At 42.3% G+C, this 23,372-nt stretch overlaps 3 protein-coding genes across 3 annotated transcripts; 2 read left to right on the top strand and 1 right to left on the bottom strand.

Moving 5' to 3' along the window:
• Positions 1-1,374: 1,374 nt before the first annotated feature.
• On the bottom strand, positions 1,375-4,612 carry LOC124147821 (cytochrome P450 2D26-like). Its single transcript, XM_046518613.2, has 3 exons — positions 4,092-4,612; positions 2,821-3,261; positions 1,375-1,624 (listed from the first exon to the last, which is right to left on the bottom strand). Exons 1-3 carry the CDS (start codon positions 4,540-4,542, stop codon positions 1,443-1,445), a joined length of 1,074 nt encoding a protein of 357 aa, XP_046374569.1. The 5' UTR covers positions 4,543-4,612; the 3' UTR covers positions 1,375-1,442.
• A 4,903-nt stretch (positions 4,613-9,515) lies between these two features.
• Positions 9,516-14,632, top strand: LOC124147833 (cytochrome P450 2D26-like). The gene is made up of 4 exons (XM_048381154.1): positions 9,516-9,836; positions 11,719-12,164; positions 12,995-13,435; positions 14,385-14,632. The coding sequence occupies exons 1-4, from the start codon at positions 9,538-9,540 to the stop codon at positions 14,564-14,566; spliced, it is 1,368 nt and encodes a 455-aa protein (XP_048237111.1). The 5' UTR covers positions 9,516-9,537; the 3' UTR covers positions 14,567-14,632.
• A 2,507-nt stretch (positions 14,633-17,139) lies between these two features.
• LOC124147840 (cytochrome P450 2U1-like) lies at positions 17,140-19,786 on the top strand. Its single transcript, XM_046518632.2, has 4 exons — positions 17,140-17,565; positions 17,836-18,351; positions 18,899-19,339; positions 19,531-19,786. Exons 1-4 carry the CDS (start codon positions 17,184-17,186, stop codon positions 19,716-19,718), a joined length of 1,527 nt encoding a protein of 508 aa, XP_046374588.2. The 5' UTR covers positions 17,140-17,183; the 3' UTR covers positions 19,719-19,786.
• The last annotated feature ends 3,586 nt before the right edge of the window (positions 19,787-23,372 follow it).

The following is a 23,372-nucleotide window of genomic DNA, read 5'->3' on the forward strand; positions in this document are numbered from 1 at the left end:
ACAATGGACCATTGACCTCCTTGAAGGGAAAATTTGGCCTTACTAATACAGCTCCTACCTTTTCGTGAATAATGTGAATTCATGTGAATAATTTTCATCCAAGTTCAGTTCATTTTCAAGGATTCACAGAAAAAACGTTAATACATAAACATTTTTTGACAACAAGTGATTTCTTTCCGTATACACGTGGGTTCACGTCTTGCATTTTGTCATGCTATATATAGGCATAAAATAATTTGGTAAGAAGAACGAGATAGCGTCTCCTTTAGTGAGTGAGTGAGTGAGTGAGTTTGGTTTTACGCCGCTTTTAGCAATTCCAGCAATATCACGGCGGGGGACACCAGAAATGGGCTTCACACATTGTACCCATGTCGGGATTCGAACGCTTTAACCACTAGGCTACCCGACCGCCCCTGTCTCCTTTAGACACGTATATTAGACTATATTGATTTTAGTGACAATGATTTGTTGGAAGACCATTTGTTTAACCTAACGTCAATTTAGCTTGAACAGAAAAGTACAACATTGAATAAATAGTTTATTCTGAGTTACATATAGCATATAAGGGACTGGTGTATAACTTGATTAAAGATACAGAACTAAAGGAATGAATTTAATTGACAGTTATCAGCTGGCAAAATATTAGCCTCGATATGTTTTGATTCAGATGTGTCAAACATGTCACATGAAGTGGTGTTGATTCTTTGTTTGTTTGTTTCGTTGTTTGTTTAACGCTGCAGTCAGTAATGCTCTATATCACGCCCTGTAAAGACAAGTCTGGTTCAGTGAGTGAGTGAGTGAGTGAGTGAGTGAGTATGGTTTTACGCCGCCTTTAGCAATATTCCAGCAACATCACGACGGGGGACACCAGAAATGGGCTTCACATATTGTATCCATGTCGGGAATCGAACCCGGGTCTTCGGCGTGACGAGCGAACGCTTTAACCACTAGGCTACCCGACCGCCCCAAGTCTGGTTCAGATGAACAGTTGCAAGTATTTGATGTATAAGCAAGTCGTGGAACGTTACTCATGGAACTTTTTATGGTTATATGGAGATTACAGACGAGGTGAGGTGAAATGGGGTTTAACGTCGCGTCCAAGAGTATTGCACTTATATCGCGACGTGCATGCACGTGTGTGTGTGTGTGGCTCTTGCACTAGACCGTCTGATGCCGATTTATAGTGCTAGCCCACTGAGATACCATGCCGAAGTTTAACATGAATACCCCACTCTGACACAGTATACTGACTCCGAGCCGACCAGTCCTTGTTTTAGTCCCTTAATGCCGAGCGCCAGACAGGGTAACAACAAGTACCATATTTTAACGTCTTTGGTATGACGCGGCCGGGGGTCGAACCCGGACCTTCCGCTCTCCGGGCAGACGCTCTACCACTAGACCACGGAGGCGGTCGACATGGAGATTACAAGACCAATGAGTAGTTATTTTGCCCTTGGTATTGCCTTCATGTTGAACTGCTGCGGGCGGTAGACGATGCCGGGCAGTCCCTGTAGAGATGGGCTCACCCCGTCTACAGGCCGGAATTCGAACTCCTGTATCATGCTGGTGGTAAAGAGGAAGAGTTCCATTCGTGCCAAGGCCTCGCCAAGGCATGCTCGGTGACCTGAAAATAACACACAGAGAACATTAAGCTGGGGTCTGGATAATTAGGAAATATTATATACAGAAAAACTATAAACAGGCCATTATACTGACAAAAACAGGTATCGTATGTGCCGATACTTATACCGACAGATGAAGAGCTGTATAAACAGATCCTAATACTGACAGAGACAGGGATCGTATAAACAGATCCTTACGCCGACAGAGACAGGGATCATATAATAAATACAGATGCTTATGCCGACAGAGACAGGGATCATATAATAAATACAGATGCTTATGCCGACAGAGACAGGGATCATATAATAAATACAGATCATTATGCCGACAGAGACAGGGATCGGATACACAGATCCTTATGCCGACAGAGACAGAGATCATATAATAAATACAGATCATTATGCCGACAGAGACAGGGATCGGATACACAGATCCTTATGCCGACAGAGACAGGGATCATATAATAAATACAGATCATTACGCCGACAGAGACAGGGATCGGATACACAGATCCTTATGCCGACAGAGACAGGGATCATATAATAAATACAGATCATTATGCCGACAGAGACAGGGATCGGATACACAGATCCTTATGCCGACAGAGACAGGGATCATATAATAAATACAGATCATTACGCCGACAGAGACAGGGATCGGATACACAGATCCTTATGCCGACAGAGACAGGGATCATATAATAAATACAGATCATTATGCCGACAGAGACAGGGATCATATAATAAATACAGATCATTATGCCGACAGAGACAGGGATCGGATACACAGATCCTTATGCCGACAGAGACAGGGATCATATAATAAATACAGATCATTATGCCGACAGAGACAGGGATCATATAATAAATACAGATCCTTATGCCGACAGAGACAGGGATCATATAATAAATACAGATCCTTATGCCGACAGAGACAGGGATCATATAATAAATACAGATCATAATACCGGAAGAGACAGAGATCGTATATACAGATCCTTATGCTGACAGAGACAGGAATGGTATAGACACGTCCTTATACCGACAGAGACACATCGTATTCTCGAATACGTTTACCGACAGAGAAGGGATCGTGAATTCAGTCCCCTATTAAAAACAGTAATATTTCATGTGATCTTTCAGCCTTATTTCATGCCAGATCTGAAACCTGAGTTGGGTTGCGTGTGTAAATGCTTACCGAGGGAGAACGGAATATGCTCATTCATCTTCTGAAACTTCCCTTCAGTGTCCAGAAATCTGTCTGGCCGGAAGTTCCTAGGATCGCCCCAGTGATCCGGGTCATGTAGGGCAGAGCTCAACATAGGTAATACGGTGATTCCTTCAGGGAAGGTGTATCCCCGGAACTCTACGTCATGGGGTACAGAGTGAGGCAGACTGCTTGGTATGATGTCGGCACACCTCAGTATCTCGGTAACCGTTGCCTCGACGTACGGTAAGCTGGTCTTGTCCTTCATGGAGGGTCGTCTGCTTTGCCCGACGTTTTCTAGGATCTCCTGGAAACACTTTTCTTGTACATCCGGATAATTGAGGAAATACACCAGACCCCATCGGAGGACAGTAGCTGTGGTTTCAGAGCCGGCAATGAACAGGTCTCTAAGGCACGTCTCTAGATTCCCATCTACAACATATAATCAAAGAAAATAGGAATTCTACAAATACATGTAAAACCAGTCGCCAGTCAGTGTTTCTTTAACCACTGCATTCTCTCCTTAAAGTCGCTTTAAATGTGTTGAGGGTATTTTAATTATCTTGACTATTTTGAGTGGTCGGTTATTAAATTGTTCAAGCTAAGTAAATAGACATTCACCTGCTGGCCACTTGACTAGCAAGGATGGATTCAGATTACTTGGATCGAGAAAGGCAAATATAAATTGCCGAGATCATATTGGTTACATTCACGGGCTGTGAAGTCATGAACACCGTCGATGGTTTCGGGTGACGTGTCCTCTTACGGTATAAACTCGCGCAGTTTCTCAGACAAAAGACGCCATTAAGACCACTGTTTGTTTGAGAAAAAACATAAATCTTCTGTTTGTTTGTTTATATATTTATTTGTTAAACGCCGCACTCAGCAATATTCCAGCTATATGACAGTGGTCTGTAAATAATCGAGTCTGAACTACACAATCCAGTGATTGATATCATGAGCATCGATCCACACAATTGGGATACGATGACATGCATCAACCAAGTCAGCAAGTCTGACCACCCGATCCCGTTATTCGCCACTTACGACAAGCATAGTCGCCTTTTACAGCAAGCATTGGATCCCGAAGACCTATTCTACACGGATCTCCACGGGTCCATAACTCTTCGGAAACTCTGGATTACGGATGGTTAGTTCCCCCTCAATTCAAACCGGCGATACTCAAATTAACAACATTTTGTTACTGTTGCATTGATGTTCTCTGCATTTTCTAGTATGTTCGATGATTTATGAAACCTCACCACTCATATTCGTGTCTTGACCTTCCTGACGGCGCCGTTGTATGGCCTTGATATAAGCAGAGGTGAAGTTGGTGACGTTACTGTCATCGTAGTTGTTCCTGTTGTCTTCAATAAACGGACGAATTATTTCTTTATCAATCATAGATATATTTCGAAGAGTTTGCTTAAATTTGAATAAGTCCCCCGGTAAATAGCGAACAATGGGCAAAACGTTGAGGACATTGGCTGTGCCAATGTTTCTGATGTTCTCGTCCAGGCATTTCATAAACTTGACAAACAAAGGATCGGTGTATTCAAACCGTTTTCCGGAAACCACAGAACTGATGATGTTCGCTACAGCGTTGTTGAGAACGCGGTTACAATTGAAGTCCGTGTGGACACATTCGTGGATGGCCTGAAGAAAGAACGATAACTCTTCCTGTATTGCATCCTCGAGAATGGTTTTGCTCATTCCGAATTCTCTGAGAGTGGTAATACTAAACTTTCTATGTTCCCGCCAGGTGGCGCCCGTTGAAAACACAAGACCTACAGCAAAACAGAAGAAAAATGTATCATATAAATGTGTCATAAAAGTGTATCATATACATGTATCACACACTTGAATCACGCACGCACGCATGCACGCACAAAAATTGATAAGAACATGAAGGAAATTTTACAAACTGACATAATACATGTTCACTGCATTACAGAATTACTCTTTGAATACCCGCACTACTTAGAAATGTATCTCGTCGCACACAAACGTCTCACATTAGAGCAAATGTAGAAACTTGTAGGAAATGTAGGAAAACACGGGTTAAGCATCGATTCAAGGCGTGGGGGAACGTATGTCATTTATAGCTTCATATAAGATAGTTACGCGATAAATCGCAAAGTACAATGAAGAACGAAGCTGGTTTATTTTACGATAAAACGTTGTTCTATCATGACGTCATTTCTTGAGATTCTAGCATCGCAACGCGATGACGTCGTAGACTGAACGTCGTCGTCATCTTTGAGGGAGAAGTGTCTTGTGAGTTGTGCCCCAATAAATGTAGCTTGGCAACACAGAAAAACGCCACGGCCGAACGACCGCATCCGAAAGTGGGCGAGATATGGCAATCGGAAATGGTTTTGGTTTTGGTTTGGTTTGTTGTTTAACGCCGCACTCAGCAATAGTCCAGCTATATGACGGCGGTCTGTAAATAATCGAGTCTGGACCAGACAATCCAGTGAATGATATCATGAGCATCGATCCACGCACTTGGGATTGATGACATGCTTCAACGAAGTCAGCGAGTCTGACCACCCGATCCCGCAATCGGAATTGGGAGACAATTATATATAATAGCCGTGAACATTGAAAATATCCGGGAACTACCAAACTTAGCCCCCTGTTCTTAAAATGGACATTGCCGAGGTCGGATTGTATCCATGGAGTCATCACTATTTAAATACAGGTAAATATTTTTAAAGCATGTACCTTTTACTAACATCCTTAAAGAGACTGTATGCCTACATTATGTGGATATCTCATATCAGAAATAAGGACGAGTGGGAGTTGTTTATCGTACAGTAAAACACTGCAGGAAGAATACACCAATGTACCAGGATCTTTGAATCACCTTGTCTGTGGGTTTCAGAATGGCGTTAGGTATCAACGACATGCAGCACTTTCCTCCCAGATTCCAGGTGCCGTGATTATGTTAATTGTAATATTTTACCAAGAATTATTCTTGATTTTAACGTTTGGGTGGCGTTTGTACATGTGTTTTAATGTATCATGCTCCGCTGACTTTTATCTTTTTTATGTACAAATGTACCGTAATTGTTAAACTATGTTATTTCACTAACATTTCGAAAACAAACCTTGAATTAATCTTATCCCATTACTAAGAATTTGAATAAATACGCTGCTATCAATCTTAATCTCAAGTTGTCTCTACCCAAACACCCCTATTATCATTGATAGTCTCTCCCAAACAGAGTGAGTATGGTTTTACGCCGCTTTTAGCAATATTACAGCAATATCACGGCGGGGGACACCAGAAATGGGCTTCACACATTGTACCCATGTCGGGTATCGAACCCGGGTCTTCAGCGTGACGAGCGAACGTTTTAACCACTAGGCTACCCGTCCGCCCCACTCCAAAACAGATTATACGGGTTTGTGACTACACGGATTACACTGAGCCATGGAGAAACCATTCATGCATAGGTAAGACAACCCAGACAAAGTGAATTAGACGTTCGATTCCCGACATGGGTACAATGTGCGAAGCCCATTTCTGGTGTCCCCAACCGTGATATTGCTGGAATATTGCTAAAAGCGGGATAAAACCATACTCACTCATTTATGTTCAAATACAATCAAATACAATACATGAACTTGTGCTTTTATACAATGTCAAACGTCAAGTGTGGGTGTATAGTGTGCTGTTGTAACTTAACATAGAAATATATTTTCCTTCTGTTGCTCAGTGATTGTAACCTAATGAGCTTGTGATATTTGTATGTTGTAGGTTTTCCTTATTGTCTACGTTGAGATGGAATAAAACATGAATTGACACTCAACCTCGTGTCATATTTGCTGCCCCACATATATGTTTGCCTTCTGTTCATGTTGGATCACCAAACCTCTGTGACAGGACAGAAATTTATTCACTCACTTATTTGGCAGAAAAATCTAGAAAGTTTCCTTAATATAATGGCATTTTTGCTTAAATAAATTTATCATATTGAACATAGAAGGCCTCTTAAGCATTATAATGGCAATAGTTTCATTTTTACATCTCCAAAGTATTCATAAACAAATAAATAGTGATACTCGTCTCTAATAGCATTATATTAGCAAAAGAAACATTTTCTCTATAACAGACGTATACACAAAGAAAAAAGTTAAGCACACCCCTATTTCTGAACCGTGACAATGGCAAAAATCATGGCACGGGATGACTGATCACTGGATCTGGGCGATACCAATGTCATCTGATAGAACAAACATTTGACAACAAATAAAGAAGATATTGGTGAGTGGTGATTGAAATTTACTGACAAAAACATCATGGTTACACAGGTACTGTTTTTGACTTTAGACAATACCTTAAAAAGTATGGAGCTGCATGATTACGTAAACGAGTTACGTTTGATGTTTCATGTAAAAATGTTCCTTAAACTCTCTACTTGACATGACACGTGAAACAGATCAGTAGGGGTATAACGGCAAAGTGCCCGGATGACGCATTCCACCCTACGTCTCATGCCTCCAGTCAGACGTTGGATCTGTTGATGGGTCAACAACCACTCCTGATGCCATGCTGCTTCCAATTGGCGTAAATCTTGTACAGGGGGGTCTCGTGCCTGTATGCGCTGCCCCAGAATATCCCAAACATGTTCAAGGGGGTTCAAATCTGGGCTCATTGCTGGCCAAGGTAGAGTCGTTATTGCGTTGGCTCTCGTTTAAACCACGACTGCATGAGAACGATGAGGCCTGGCATTGTTATCCATGTACTGAGGTCTAGTAGCAAGGGTGTGGTTGTCAAAATGAGGAACGACAAGTGGCCTCAAAACGTCCCGGATGTACTGAGACCCAGTTAAGTTTCCCCTTATGGTGACCAAATCCAACCTGCAATGATGAGAGATACACCCCCAAACCATTACCGAGCCCCCGCCGTATGTAACAGTCGGTTTAATGTTCCTGGGGGTGTAGGCCGGGTTCCGGTGCCTCCAAACCCTCGTTCTTCCATCAGTAACGTGGAGCAGAAAGCGACTTTCGTCTGACCAATGGGTCCGTCTCCAAGTTCACAGATTCCAGTTCTGTCGGGCAAAGTTCTGTCACATTACCGGTCTGAAGATGTTTCTCGACCAAACGGCTTACGGCAGTGTGATAATACCCCAAATTCCGATCGATGGCATTACAAGACATGCCTGCGTTATGCATGCCGAATATTTGCTATCTTGTGGCGTTTGATAATCGCCTTCGTGCCATGGTCACACAATGTCATGGAGTAACTGTTTAAAACCGAGCTTAAGAAAGCAACTTTAACGTTTGGATATACTGCTTTTAGAGATATTCGAGGGTAGCATGCTGCACGGGCATACCATGCATGGCACGAAAGATTTCGTCACGCACGACTGATTACATCCACTCGAGAAAACAAAATACTTCCCGTAATTATATCTTTCCTGACTGTTATAAATATTGGGACCAAACAATAATGAAACACATTTGGGTGTGCTGAACGTTTTTCTTTGTGTATATTTGGTGCCACCGACCAAGCTCAACTGGTAGTCGCTGGTTTGAAAGTCTGTATTGTATTAAAGTGAAAATACTTTTATGGGGCAATTTTTGTTAAAAAAAACAAACCATATTTAATAATATCGATTATCTTATAGAATTTACCCTAAGATGAGGTCATCACGATGTGGCTGAAAGATTGGCGATGTGACGTTACATAATAACTCACTGACTCACCTCAGATGAGGAGTTTAGATGTGGTCGTCACGATGTGGCTGAAAGATTGGCGATGTGACGTTAAATAATAACTCACTGATTCACCTCAGGTGAGGAGTCGATGTCAGACCTCCAATGTTGAACTTGCATGTGCACTTGCCCCTCAAGAGGTCAGAGCTTCATTATATAAGAGTCCGGGTGTTCTCGAGAGGTAGACTGGACTATGGTGTGTTTTAATGAGGTGCTTTGTTGTGAGCATCGCCAAGCTCTGGAATGCCACATGCGCCTCATATAAGAGTTGAATAGTCAGTGTACCCTTATCTGCTGGGCTTTCGTGTTTATCACTGAGTATTCAGTTTGCAGTGTCATGTGCCATTTGCCAGTGTACATTTCTCTTCACAAATATGCCACCAATGTATTGAAGACATGCCTTGACGTCACTGCCATATCGTATGTTCGGCCATCACAACCGCCTCAGTGATGTAGTGAATACAGTGTGAGCCAGGGTTCAAAAGGTAGGTGCACGGTGTCATTAAGTTGGTGTAGTGATCGTAGGTTTCCGGAGGTCTTCGGAAAGGTTCGAGTTGGTCGTCCCTTGGATGACCGCGGGAGATTGCCAAGAATTCAAGTGTGTTGTCAGCCATCGTTGTAAGTAAACCAGGTAGAGTTCCTAGCTCAATGCAGTATTGACTCATATACTGACTTGACAAACTGACAGCCCTTGTACGTGAGTATACAACAAGGTTTGTGAAACCGAGATATCGTTTTCACAACATTGGTATTTCCGCTTCACTGCACACCTACAATGATGTAAGCTATGATGCAAGTACGAGCGTTCTATTGTATTTTTTTGGGGTTTGGTTTGTTGTTTAACGCCGCACTCAGCAATATTCCAGCTATATGACGGCGGTCGTTCTATTGTAGTGTGTGTATAGCGCAAGTAATTTAGATATCCTTTCAGACACGACCGTGACGGCCACACCGTGGAGACTTCAAGCATGGCAATTCTCCATGGATGCAGACATCAGGGTAACATTCAGCAAACTGCGACGTCAATACGGCGACATCTTCAGTGTGTACATCTTTAACCAACCCGTTATCGTCATCAACGGCTACAGCGTCATCAAAGATGCCCTAGTCAAGAACGCCGATGTCTTCTCGCACAGACCGCCGTCATTTTTAACTGATCATTTTTCAAAAGGAAAAGGTAAATATATCTGTATAGACACATACTTACATGCATATTGTATACGTGTACGTCTCTTACAACCGACTGGATCAAAACTAATATTAATCGACACAATAAGTGGGTGAATAACAGCGATTTCTTTAACGCCGCTTTAACAATCAATCAATTCATCAATCCATCAATCAAAGTAGTTTATTTTTGACTCACCATGATTACAACGTCTAATTCACTTTGTCTGGGTTGTCTTACCATGCATGAATGGTTTCTCCATGGCTCAATGTAATCCGTGTAGTCACAAACCCGTATAATCTGTTTTGGAGTGGGGCGGTCGGGTAGCCTAGTGGTTAAAACGTTCGCTCGTCACGCCGAAGACCCGGGTTCGATACCCGACATGGGTACAATGTGTGAAGCCCATTTCTGGTGTCCCCCGCCGTGATATTGCTGTAATATTGCTAAAAGCGGCGTAAAACCATACTCACTCTGTTTGGGAGAGACTATCAATGATAATAGGGGTGTTTGGGTAGAGACAACTTGAGATTAAGATTGATAGCAGCGTATTTATTCAAATTCTTAGTAATGGGATAAGATTAATTCAAGGTTTGTTTTCGAAATGTTAGTGAAATAACATAGTTTAACAATTACGGTACATTTGTACATAAAAAAGATAAAAGTCAGCGGAGCATGATACATTAAAACACATGTACAAACGCCACCCAAACGTTAAAATCAAGAATAATTCTTGGTAAAATATTACAATTAACATAATCACGGCACCTGGAATCTGGGAGGAAAGTGCTGCATGTCGTTGATGCCTACCGCCATTCTGAAACCCACAGACAATGTGATTCAAAGATCCTGGTACATTGGTGTATTCTTCCTGCAGTGTTTTACTGTACGATAAACAACTCACACTCGTCCTTATTTCTGATATGAGATATCCACATAATGTAGGCATACAGTCTCTTTAAGGATGTTAGTAAAAGGTACATGCTTTAAAAATATTTACCTGTATTTAAATAGTGATGACTCCATGGATACAATCCGACCTCGGCAATGTCCATTTTAAGAACAGGGGGCTAAGTTTGGTAGTTCCCGGATATTTTCAATGTTCACGGCTATTATATATAATTGTCTCCCAATTCCGATTGCGGGATCGGGTGGTCAGACTCGCTGACTTCGTTGAAGCATGTCATCAATCCCAAGTGCGTGGATCGATGCTCATGATATCATTCACTGGATTGTCTGGCCCAGACTCGATTATTTACAGACCGCCGTCATATAGCTGGACTATTGCTGAGTGCGGCGTTAAACAACAAACCAAACCAAAACCAAAACCATTTCCGATTGCCATATCTCGCCCACTTTCGGATGCGGTCGTTCGGCCGTGGCGTTTTTCTGTGTTGCCAAGCTACATTTATTGGGGCACAACTCACAAGACACTTCTCCCTCAAAGATGACGACGACGTTCAGTCTACGACGTCATCGCGTTGCGATGCTAGAATCTCAAGAAATGACGTCATGATAGAACAACGTTTTATCGTAAAATAAACCACGCTTCGTTCTTCATTGTACTTTGCGATTTATCGCGTAACTATCTTATATGAAGCTATAAATGACATACGTTCCCCCACGCCTTGAATCGATGCTTAACCCGTGTTTTCCTACATTTCCTACAAGTTTCTACATTTGCTCTAATGTGAGACGTTTGTGTGCGACGAGATACATTTCTAAGTAGTGCGGGTATTCAAAGAGTAATTCTGTAATGCAGTGAACATGTATTATGTCAGTTTGTAAAATTTCCTTCATGTTCTTATCAATTTTTGTGCGTGCATGCGTGCGTGCGTGATTCAAGTGTGTGATACATGTATATGATACACTTTTATGACACATTTATATGATACATTTTTCTTCTGTTTTGCTGTAGGTCTTGTGTTTTCAACGGGCGCCGCCTGGCGGGAACATAGAAAGTTTAGTATTACCACTCTTACATAATTCGGAATGAGCAAAACCATTCTCGAGGATGCAATACAGGAAGAGTTATCGTTCTTTCTTCAGGCCATCCACGAATGTGTCCACACGGACTTCAATTGTAACCGCGTTCTCAACAACGCTGTAGCGAACATCATCAGTTCTGTGGTTTCCGGAAAACGGTTTGAATACACCGATCCTTTGTTTGTCAAGTTTATGAAATGCCTGGACGAGAACATCAGAAACATTGGCACAGCCAATGTCCTCAACGTTTTGCCCATTGTTCGCTATTTACCGGGGGACTTATTCAAATTTAAGCAAACTCTTCGAAATATATCTATGATTGATAAAGAAATAATTCGTCCGTTTATTGAAGACAACAGGAACAACTACGATGACAGTAACGTCACCAACTTCACCTCTGCTTATATCAAGGCCATACAACGGCGCCGTCAGGAAGGTCAAGACACGAATATGAGTGGTGAGGTTTCATAAATCATCGAACATACTAGAAAATGCAGAGAACATCAATGCAACAGTAACAAAATGTTGTTAATTTGAGTATCGCCGGTTTGAATTGAGGGGGAACTAACCATCCGTAATCCAGAGTTTCCGAAGAGTTATGGACCCGTGGAGATCCGTGTAGAATAGGTCTTCAGGATCCAATGCTAGCTGTAAAAGGCGACTATGCTTGTCGTAAGTGGCGAATAACGGGATCGGGTGGTCAGGCTCGCTGACTTGGTTAATGCATGTCATCGTATCCCAATTGTGTGGATCGATGCTCATGATATCAATCACTGGATTGTGTAGTTCAGACTCGATTATTTACAGACCACTGTCATATAGCTGGAATATTGCTGAGTGCGGCGTTTAACAAATAAATAAATTAACAAACAAACAAAATATTTATGTTTTTTCTCAAACAAACAGTGGTCTTAATGGCGTCTTTTGTCTGAGAAACTGCGCGAGTTTATACCGTAAGAGGACACGTCACCCGAAACCATCGACGGTGTTCATGACTTCACAGCCCGTGAATGTAACCAATATGATCTCGGCAATTTATATTTGCCTTTCTCGATCCAAGTAATCTGAATCCATCCTTGCTAGTCAAGTGGCCAGCAGGTGAATGTCTATTTACTTAGCTTGAACAATTTAATAACCGACCACTCAAAATAGTCAAGATAATTAAAATACCCTCAACACATTCAAAGCGACTTTAAGGAGAGAATGCAGTGGTTAAAGAAACACTGACTGGCGACTGGTTTTACATGTATTTGTAGAATTCCTATTTTCTTTGATTATATGTTGTAGATGGGAATCTAGAGACGTGCCTTAGAGACCTGTTCATTGTCGGCTCTGAAACCACAGCTACTGTCCTCCGATGGGGTCTGGTGTATTTCCTCAATTATCCGGATGTACAAGAAAAGTGTTTCCAGGAGATCCTAGAAAACGTCGGGCAAAGCAGACGACCCTCCATGAAGGACAAGACCAGCTTACCGTACGTCGAGGCAACGGTTACCGAGATACTGAGGTGTGCCGACATCATACCAAGCAGTCTGCCTCACTCTGTACCCCATGACGTAGAGTTCCGGGGATACACCTTCCCTGAAGGAATCACCGTATTACCTATGTTGAGCTCTGCCCTACATGACCCGGATTACTGGGGCGATCCTAGGAACTTCCGGCCAGACAGATTTCTGGACACTGAAGGGAAGTTTCAGAAGATGAATGAGCATATTCCGTTCTCCCTCGGTAAGCATTTACACACGCAACCCAACTCAGGTTTCAGATCTGGCATGAAATAAGGCTGAAAGATCACATGATATATTACTGTTTTTAATAGGGGACTGAATTCACGATCCCTTCTCTGTCGGTAAACGTATTCGAGAATACGATGTGTCTCTGTCGGTATAAGGACGTGTCTATACCATTCCTGTCTCTGTCAGCATAATGATCTGTATATACGATCCCTGTCTCTTTCGGTATTATGATCTGTATTTATTATATGATCCCTGTCTCTGTCGGCATAAGGATCTGTGTATCCGATCCCTATCTCTGTCGGCGTAATGATCTGTATTTATTATATGATCCCTGTCTCTGTCGGCATAAGGATCTGTGTATCCGATCCCTGTCTCTGTCGGCATAAGGATCTGTATTTATTATATGATCCCTGTCTATGTCGGCATAAGGATCTGTGTATCCGATCCCTGTCTCTGTCGGCGTAATGATCTGTATTTATTATATGATCCCTGTCTCTGTCGGCATAAGGATCTCTGTATCCGATCCCTGTCTCTGTCGGCGTAATGATCTGTATTTATTATATGATCCCTGTCTCTGTCGGCATAAGGATCTCTGTATCCGATCCCTGTCTCTGTCGGCGTAATGATCTGTATTTATTATATGATCCCTGTCTCTGTCGGCATAAGCATCTGTATTTATTATATGATCCCTGTCTCTGTCGGCATAAGCATCTGTATTTATTATATGATCCCTGTCTCTGTCGGCGTAAGGATCTGTTTATACGATCCCTGTCTCTGTCAGTATTAGGATCTGTTTATACAGCTCTTCATCTGTCGGTATAAGTATCGGCACATACGATACCTGTTTTTGTCAGTATAATGGCCTGTTTATAGTTTTTCTGTATATAATATTTCCTAATTATCCAGACCCCAGCTTAATGTTCTCTCTGTGTTATTTTCAGGTCACCGAGCATGCCTTGGCGAGGCCTTGGCACGAATGGAACTCTTCCTCTTTACCACCAGCATGATACAGGAGTTCGAATTCCGGCCTGTAGACGGGGTGAGCCCATCTCTACAGGGACTGCCCGGCATCGTCTACCGCCCGCAGCAGTTCAACATGAAGGCAATACCAAGGGCAAAATAACTACTCATTGGTCTTGTAATCTCCATGTCGACCGCCTCCGTGGTCTAGTGGTAGAGCGTCTGCCCGGAGAGCGGAAGGTCCGGGTTCGATCCCCGGCCGCGTCATACCAAAGACGTTAAAAGATGGTACTTGTTGTTACCCTGTCTGGCGCTCGGCATTAAGGGGCTAAAACAAGGACTGGTCGGCTCGGAGTCAGTATACTGTGTCAGAGTGGGGTATTCATGTTAAACTTCGGCATGGTATCTCAGTGGGCTAGCACTATAAATCGGCATCAGACGGTCTAGTGCAAGAGCCACACACACACACACGTGCATGCACGTCGCGATATAAGTGCAATACTCTTGGACGCGACGTTAAACCCCATTTCACCTCACCTCGCCTGTAATCTCCATATAACCATAAAAAGTTCCATGAGTAACGTTCCACGACTTGCTTATACATCAAATACTTGCAACTGCGGTCGGGTAGCCTAGTGGTTAAAGCGTTCGCTCGTCACGCCGAAGACCCGGGTTCGATTCCCGACATGGATACAATATGTGAAGCCCATTTCTGGTGTCCCCCGTCGTGATATTGCTGGAATATTGCTAAAGACGGCGTAAAACCATACTCACTCACTCACTCACTCACTGAACCAGACTTGTCTTTACAGGGCGTGATATAGAGCATTACTGACTGCAGCGTTAAACAAACAACGAAACAAACAAAGAATCAACACCACTTCATGTGACATATGTTTGACACATCTGAATCAAAACATATCGAGGCTAATATTTTGCCAGCTGATAACTGTCAATTAAATTCATTCCTTTAGTTCTGTATCTTTAATCAAGTTATACACCAGTCCCTTATATGCTATATGTAACTCAGAATAAACTATTTATTCAATGTTGTACTTTTCTGTTCAAGCTAAATTGACGTTAGGTTATACAAATGGTCTTCCAACAAATCATTGTCACTAAAATCAATATAGTCTAATATACGTGTCTAAAGGAGACAGGGGCGGTCGGGTAGCCTAGTGGTTAAAGCGTTCGAATCCCGACATGGGAACAATGTGTGAAGCCCATTTCTGGTGTCCCCCGCAGTGATATTGCTGGAATTGCTAAAAGCGGCGTAAAACCAAACTCACTCACTCACTCACCCACTAAAGGAGACGCTATCTCGTTCTTCTTACCAAATTATTTTATGCCTATATATAGCATGAAAAAATGCAAGACGTGAACCCACGTGTATACGGAAAGAAATCATTTGTCAAAAAATGTTTATGTATTAACGTTTTTTCTGTGAATCCTTGAAAATGAACTGAACTTGGATGAAAATTATTCACATGAATTCACATTATTCACGAAAAGGTAGGAGCTGCATTAGTAAGGCCAAATTTTCCCTTCAAGGAAGTCAACGGTCCATTGTCAAAGACTCTCAGACACACTCTGTGACCTGAAAATGAATGAGTGAGTTTGCGGAAATCAAACTATTGATGTATAATACTTTGCCTGTCCCAATATTTATCACGTAAGGGTTAGTTGCAAGTTAAGGCATGATGGTATGGTTTGTTTGTTGTTTAACGTCGCAATCAGGAGGTCCAGCTATGTGACGGCGCTCTGTAAATAATCGAGTCTGGACCAGACACTCCAGTGATTGACGTTTTGAGCATCGATCCACGCAATTGGGATACGACGACATGCATCAACCAAGACTGCGAGCCTGACCACCCGATCCCGTTATTCGCCTCTTATGACAAGCATAGTCACCTTTTACGTCAAGAATGGGTTGCTGAAGACCTGAAGTACAATTTGGCCGCTTGTACTTGTCCGGACTTTTGCCGATTTTATTGTACTTGCCCACTGAGATACCATGCCGCTGTTTATTCCGAGCGCAAGAAATACTACCTTTTAGAGTTTCCCTATATGTCTCAGTTGTCAATAGTGAATTTGGCATGGTAGATAATATTGGCATTGGGCACAATAGAAACTACGGATAAACACTCTTCTTTTTTTCAGTTAGCCAGTTAGAATGAAAACACTACCTATCTCAGATACAGCACACTGCTGTTATACGGATCTTCTGCGATCAGTTCAGTTTAAAATAGTTTTGGTGAAAAACAAATCACTTGACATCCATACAACTTCCTAACGAAACAACTTATCAGAGAACCTACTTTAAGCACATTATTTACTTCTCTTTGTGTTTCAGTAATACATTCTGAGGAAACTGGCACACATGTTACTGATGTGCATGCAAGTCACAATATAAGTGCAATAATCTTGGACGCGACGGTAAACTCCATTTCACCTCACATCAATATAGACGATTGGCCTCTTTATTTCTTGAATAAAGATTGATTGATTCATTGAGTCCATAAACAATACCAGTTTCATGTCTCGTGTCGTCCAACACGTGCCGCCAGTCTATGTAACCCAATTCTTCCCTGGGCCCACGTGTACTGGCACTTATCGGTGTCACCCTGAACAGGGCCCAAGGAGAACAACAACGCCACAATGACCTAGTTTACACCAAAACAACTCTCCACCTCCTAACCTCGCCTCGTGCCGGGGAACGTGTAGCGAGCGATAAAAACAAGTCAGTTTACCGTAGACACTACACACGTACGGTTGCAAGTATGGTCAGCTCCGGCTCTGCTGCAACTTTGGCAGCCATAACTCTATTGGCGGGACTGTTGATGTTTAATACATCTCTGATACTGGTGTGTATCACTGTATTACTAATTCTGTGGCTGTCAACGCGGCGTCTCCCCGGTCTTCCCCCCGGGCCCCCTCTTCTGCCACTGGTGGGCAACATTTTTCAAATGGATGCCGATCCCCGAGTGACTTTCAGCAAACTGCGACGTCAATACGGCGACATCTTCAGCGTGTACATCTTCAATGAGCCAGTTATTGTCCTGAGCGGGTACAGCGCCATCAAAGAGGCCCTTGTCAAGAATGGTGACGTTTTCTCAGAAAGACCAAAATCGTTTCTTACGGAGTTTTTTGCACGAGGCAAAGGTATGTGAAATGGTATTTTGTGATCTTTTTCTCATTGCGCTTGGAATAGGAGGTTAACAACGGAGAGGCCAGCTCGTTGTCAGTATAATGTTTCTGAATGGTGTATCCATGTTAAACTGCGGCATGGTATGTCAGTAGGCTAGTACTATAAAATCGGCAAAAGTCCGGACGAGTACAAGCAGCCAAATTACACACGTGCATACAAGTGACAATATGAGTGAAATAATCTTCAGCGCGACATTTCACCTCACCTTACTTTCACCATTTCAGGGGTAACGGGGACCTCAGGTGCCCACTGGAAAGAACAAAGAAAATTTGCTTTAACAACACTCAGAGATTTTGGGATGGGGAGGTCCCCGCTGGAGGCCAAAATACACGACGAGTTGACGGTCTTCTTGAAAGCAATTGAGGACAAGGATGGACTTGCCTTTGACTGTAAACGACTCGTGCACAACGCCGTGGCCAATATCATATGCGCTGTTTGTTTGGGGAGGCAATTCGAATATACTGATCCGAGGTTTGTAAAGTTCTTAAAATCTACAGATATAATCTTGGCGACACTCGGGGCAGCAAACATCCTGAACATGTTTCCAATTGTGAGATTTATCCCAGGAGACTTTTTCAAATTTAAAAAACTTATGCAAAATATTGCTACAGTAGAAAAGGGTGAAATTGAAAAAGATGTTGAGGAACATTTCAATAATTACGACGAAGACAATGTGGACGATTTCATCACAGCTTACATCAAGGAAATGAAACTCCGTGGGAGCGACGAGACGTTTGATAGTAAGTTGACAAAGAACTATCTTAATAACACCATACTCCATGATTATATGGAATTATATTTACATTTGAGGTTAAGCCTAAATTACTCCAGTTAGGCTCATCCCCTCTTTTCATAGAAAATAATTGCATGTTTTGAATGGAAATAGGACCGCCTCCGTGGATAGAGCGTCTGCCCGGAGAGCGGAAGGTCGTGGGTTCGATTCCCGGCCGCGTCATACCAAAAGACGTTAGAGGTGGTATCTCAGTGGGCAAAAAAACACGTGTAAATGCAAACATTTTGAACGCGACGTTAAACCCCATTTCACCTCATCTTGAATTAAAATACAATATCAATGTTAAGCAGAAACAATGTGCTTACGCAATCATATTTCTTGTAGAGAAAATATATTTCTGAAAGGAGTAAACCTGTTTCTATGCTGATGATCGTTTTGCCGTTCTCTCGTGCATCAATTGACTATTCCAGTTATGTCTGGCCCCAAAAAAATCGACTGAGTATCCACTGTATGCTGCCTTTCTGCTGATTGTCATGTTTTTTTTGTTCTGTTAGGAGGTCACCTGGTGAAAACGGTGAGAGATTTATTCATAGCTGGAACTGAGACAACAGCGACCACAATCCGTTGGACTCTTCTTTACTTCCTGCACAACCCGGAAGTACAGGAGAAGTGTTTCAGGGAGATACAAGAACACATCGGCGAAAGTAGAAAACCTAGTATGAAGGACAAGACCAATCTTCCCTACGTCGAAGCCACCATCAGCGAGGTCCATAGATGCTCAACCATAGCCCCACTTGCAGTTCCTCACGGTGTACTCCACAACGTCCAGTTTCGGGGCTACACGTTCCCCAAGGGCGTGACTGTCCTACCAAATTTGGACTCGGTACTGCATGATCCAACTGTGTGGGGTGATCCACAAAACTTCAGACCCGAGCGATTTCTAGATGACCAAGGGAAGTACCTGAAGAGAGATGAGTTCATCCCCTTCTCTATGGGTAATTATGCAGTTACATTTCACACAAACCATGCTGTAACATTTCTTCACATTAACGGTCGACAAATATCAAAGGTAAAGCTTATCTCATCATGAACTGGCAACTCACTCGTATATGATAACTTTGAGACAGGCAACAATGACACTACTTCAGATTGATTTGCGCTATCTCACTAACTCATTTATCTTCAGGTCGCAGAGTGTGTCCTGGAGAGTCCTTGGCCCGTATGGAGTTGTTCCTGTTCTTGGTGGCCATGATACAGAAGTTCCAGTTCCTCCCAGACGATGGACCGTTAACACCTTTGAAAGGAATACTTGGCATTACCAATGCAGCTCCCACCTTTACGATTCGGGCTGTACCAAGGGCCATGTGTAAATGATATCCCAGATCAGTTGAAGCCCTTCAAGGCTTTCCAGATAAAAACATTAAAACATAAACATGTTTTGACAAATGAGTGATTTCTTTTCACATAAATGTGCGTACACGTCTTCTTATATGCTTGTGTATATAGGATTAAGTACATTTCATAAGAAGAACTAGAACGCGTCGTCAGTAAACATATATATTATCAGAGGATGCTTTTGAATGTATTAACAATAACCGCTGTCCGAATGGGTCTCCTTGTGCAATATTTATTTGTTGTATGTTAATTCAACCAATTTCTTCTTAAGTAGATTTTATAGCGATTTATAGCGATCAGCATGTCCGATGTCCGTCTGTTATCTGGAGCAACACCCTTGCTTTTCGGATCAGTCTCGTGGTGCACTGATGCCTTTTGATGATTTTGGATTTTAAAAAAAAAAATTATGTTTTCATGACAAGTTGGACTTAAACTGAAAATGAGGGTGGTGCTCGTTTCCTCGTTGTATGGACAGATTGACTCTCAGAAGCAGTGTTCAGTCTTTCTCACGGATGTCCAATGTTGGACTCTTGTTAAAAAAAAGTGTAAGCGGTCGGTGTTTATTGAAACCATCACATCAAAAAGGAGTATTTGTTACCACCATAAATGTTTCAGACAAAAGAATATTTCTTTAAGTCATCGATCAATTAGTGATGTCTTAGAAATATTTCGTTACATATTTAAGCCAGAAGAAATCTGCAATTTTGATGATTCCTGCCTCCATTAGAGTGAGGCCTGAGAATCCACGGTGGAATACTGTAGTCTAATGTTGCGCACACTTCAATCATTGTTCGAGTTGTGGAGCAGGGCATGTCCATTGGTGTTTGCAGAGTTTGAGACAATGTTTGTCCACAAAACTGAAAGAAATTCGGATACATGCTGATACATTTTGGGGGGGCACGGGCTGCTCAGTCGTCTAAGGCGCCACGATTCGCTGTGCAGAGTTGCGTCCCTTAGGCACGCCAGAAACCTTTGATTGTGGGTTCGAATCCCGGTTCGCCCCGATTATGTTTCTAGGTTTGTCAACACCATACCCGTACTCGTGGGTTTCAGCGAAGTGGTAAACGTCTAAGACCTGCATCACTTTGGGCTTCCTCCCACATTAAACTGATACGCCGCGATATAACTGTAATACTGTTAAAAGCGGCGTTAAACCCAACTCACTCACTCACTGATACATTTTGGGTGTCATTGTTAGTGTGAGTGATGCTTTTTTGGGAGGACCTGTGGAGGATGGCTTCTATCATGCTTTGGTGACTAAGACCTCTGTGTCATTATTTCTCCTCCTCAAACACATGCCAGCACAGTCTAGTGTATATCTAAAAGGGTGCCATCTGCTCTTAACTGCGAAGTACCGATACTTATCTATTCTATTTATGACAAACACCTGACAACAATGTTGTTTAACGCCGCACTCAGCAATCTTCTAGCTATATGACGGCGGTTTGTAAATATTCGAGTCTGGACCAGACAATCCAGTAATTGCCATCGTGAGCATCGATCAACGGAATTTAGACACAATGACATGCATCAACCAAGTCAGCGAGCCTGACCACCCGATCCCTTTAGTCTACTCTTACGACAAGCATGGGTTACTGAAGACCAATTCTAACCAAGATCTTCACTGGGGCTCACATGTACTAGTCAAATAACACGTCTGGCATGAAATAATTGTCAATCAGTTGGTAGGAAACTGTTTCATAGGCCATGTCCCGTGAAACCATTTTCCTGAGGCAAGGGAGTTAACTGACTTTAAAAGGTCCCACTAAATAACTAACATTTCTGATCGTCGCTTCACCAGTGGCTGTTACGAGTTACGTCCCTTCAATTTACCACACTACTGGCCGTTCAGAATCCAGCTCATGTGATTCATGTGCATGTACCCACTCAAGACGATTTCATCGATAATAAATATACATATTGCAATAAAACGGGGTTTACCTTGCAAAGTGCATCAAATCGCTTGGGCATCTTGATTTAAAACATGAAAGGATTTATCTTTCTACGCCTAGTTAATGTTATACTTGCTCTGCAAATCCTGCAATCGAACGAATTCGGCACGGGAGTTGCCATGTTGTTTGCGAACCGGATGTCAATTTCGTACGGGTTTTTAATTTGACTATGCATTAGCATGTGTTTATCAATCACTATCAAATAGTCATGATACCAGGGGTTTGCGAAAAGGTGAGCGTATCCTTCTCAGACGGTGGATACCAGCACAAACACACGCAAAGGCAAGTAAACTGTTCACCTGAAAAAAAAACACACGTGAAGTAATGTAATGGGACCGCGGACGTCTATTGTTAAGCTGCTGACAGTCATGACATTTTTTGTTGGAGGTTGTTTCATTGTTTGTATTTCCAAAACCTAACTTGTGTTATCAGACTATATCTGATCGTGTATAAGTTTGTGTGTGTCATCAGTAACATGTGTGCCAGTTTCCTCAGAATGTATTACTGAAACACAAAGAGAAGTAAATAATGTGCTTAAAGTAGGTTCTCTGATAAGTTGTTTCGTTAGGAAGTTGTATGGATGTCAAGTGATTTGTTTTTCACCAAAACTATTTTAAACTGAACTGATCGCAGAAGATCCGTATAACAGCAGTGTGCTGTATCTGAGATAGGTAGTGTTTTCATTCTAACTGGCTAACTGAAAAAAAGAAGAGTGTTTATCCATAGTTTCTATTGTGCCCAATGCCAATATTATCTACCATGCCAAATTCACTATTGACAACTGAGACATATAGGGAAACTCTAAAAGGTAGTATTTCTTGCGCTCGGAATAAACAGCGGCATGGTATCTCAGTGGGCAAGTACAATAAAATCGGCAAAAGTCCGGACAAGTACAAGCGGCCAAATTGTACTTCAGGTCTTCAGCAACCCATTCTTGACGTAAAAGGTGACTATGCATGTCATAAGAGGCGAATAACGGGATCGGGTGGTCAGGCTCGCAGTCTTGGTTGATGCATGTCGTCGTATCCCAATTGCGTGGATCGATGCTCAAAACGTCAATCACTGGAGTGTCTGGTCCAGACTCGATTATTTACAGAGCGCCGTCACATAGCTGGACCTCCTGATTGCGACGTTAAACAACAAACAAACCATACCATCATGCCTTAACTTGCAACTAACCCTTACGTGATAAATATTGGGACAGGCAAAGTATTATACATCAATAGTTTGATTTCCGCAAACTCACTCATTCATTCTCAGGTCACAGAGTGTGTCTGAGAGTCTTTGACAATGGACCATTGACCTCCTTGAAGGGAAAATTTGGCCTTACTAATGCAGCTCCTACCTTTTCGTGAATAATGTGAATTCATGTGAATAATTTTCATCCAAGTTCAGTTCATTTTCAAGGATTTACAGAAAAAACGTTAATACATAAATATTTTTTGACAACAAATGATTTCTTTCCGTATACACGTGGGTTCACGTCTTGCATTTTTTCATGCTATATATAGGCATAAAATAATTTGGTAAGAAGAACGAGATAGCGTCTCCTTTAGTGAGTGAGTGAGTTTGGTTTTACGCCGCTTTTAGCAATTCCAGCAATATCACGGCGGGGGACACCAGAAATGGGCTTCACACATTGTTCCCATGTCGGGATTCGAACGCTTTAACCACTAGGCTA

Source organism: Haliotis rufescens, unplaced genomic scaffold (genome assembly GCF_023055435.1).
Source record: "Haliotis rufescens isolate VD_foot unplaced genomic scaffold, xgHalRufe1.0.p SCAF_1, whole genome shotgun sequence".
NCBI classification, from domain to species: Eukaryota; Metazoa; Mollusca; class Gastropoda; order Lepetellida; family Haliotidae; genus Haliotis; species Haliotis rufescens.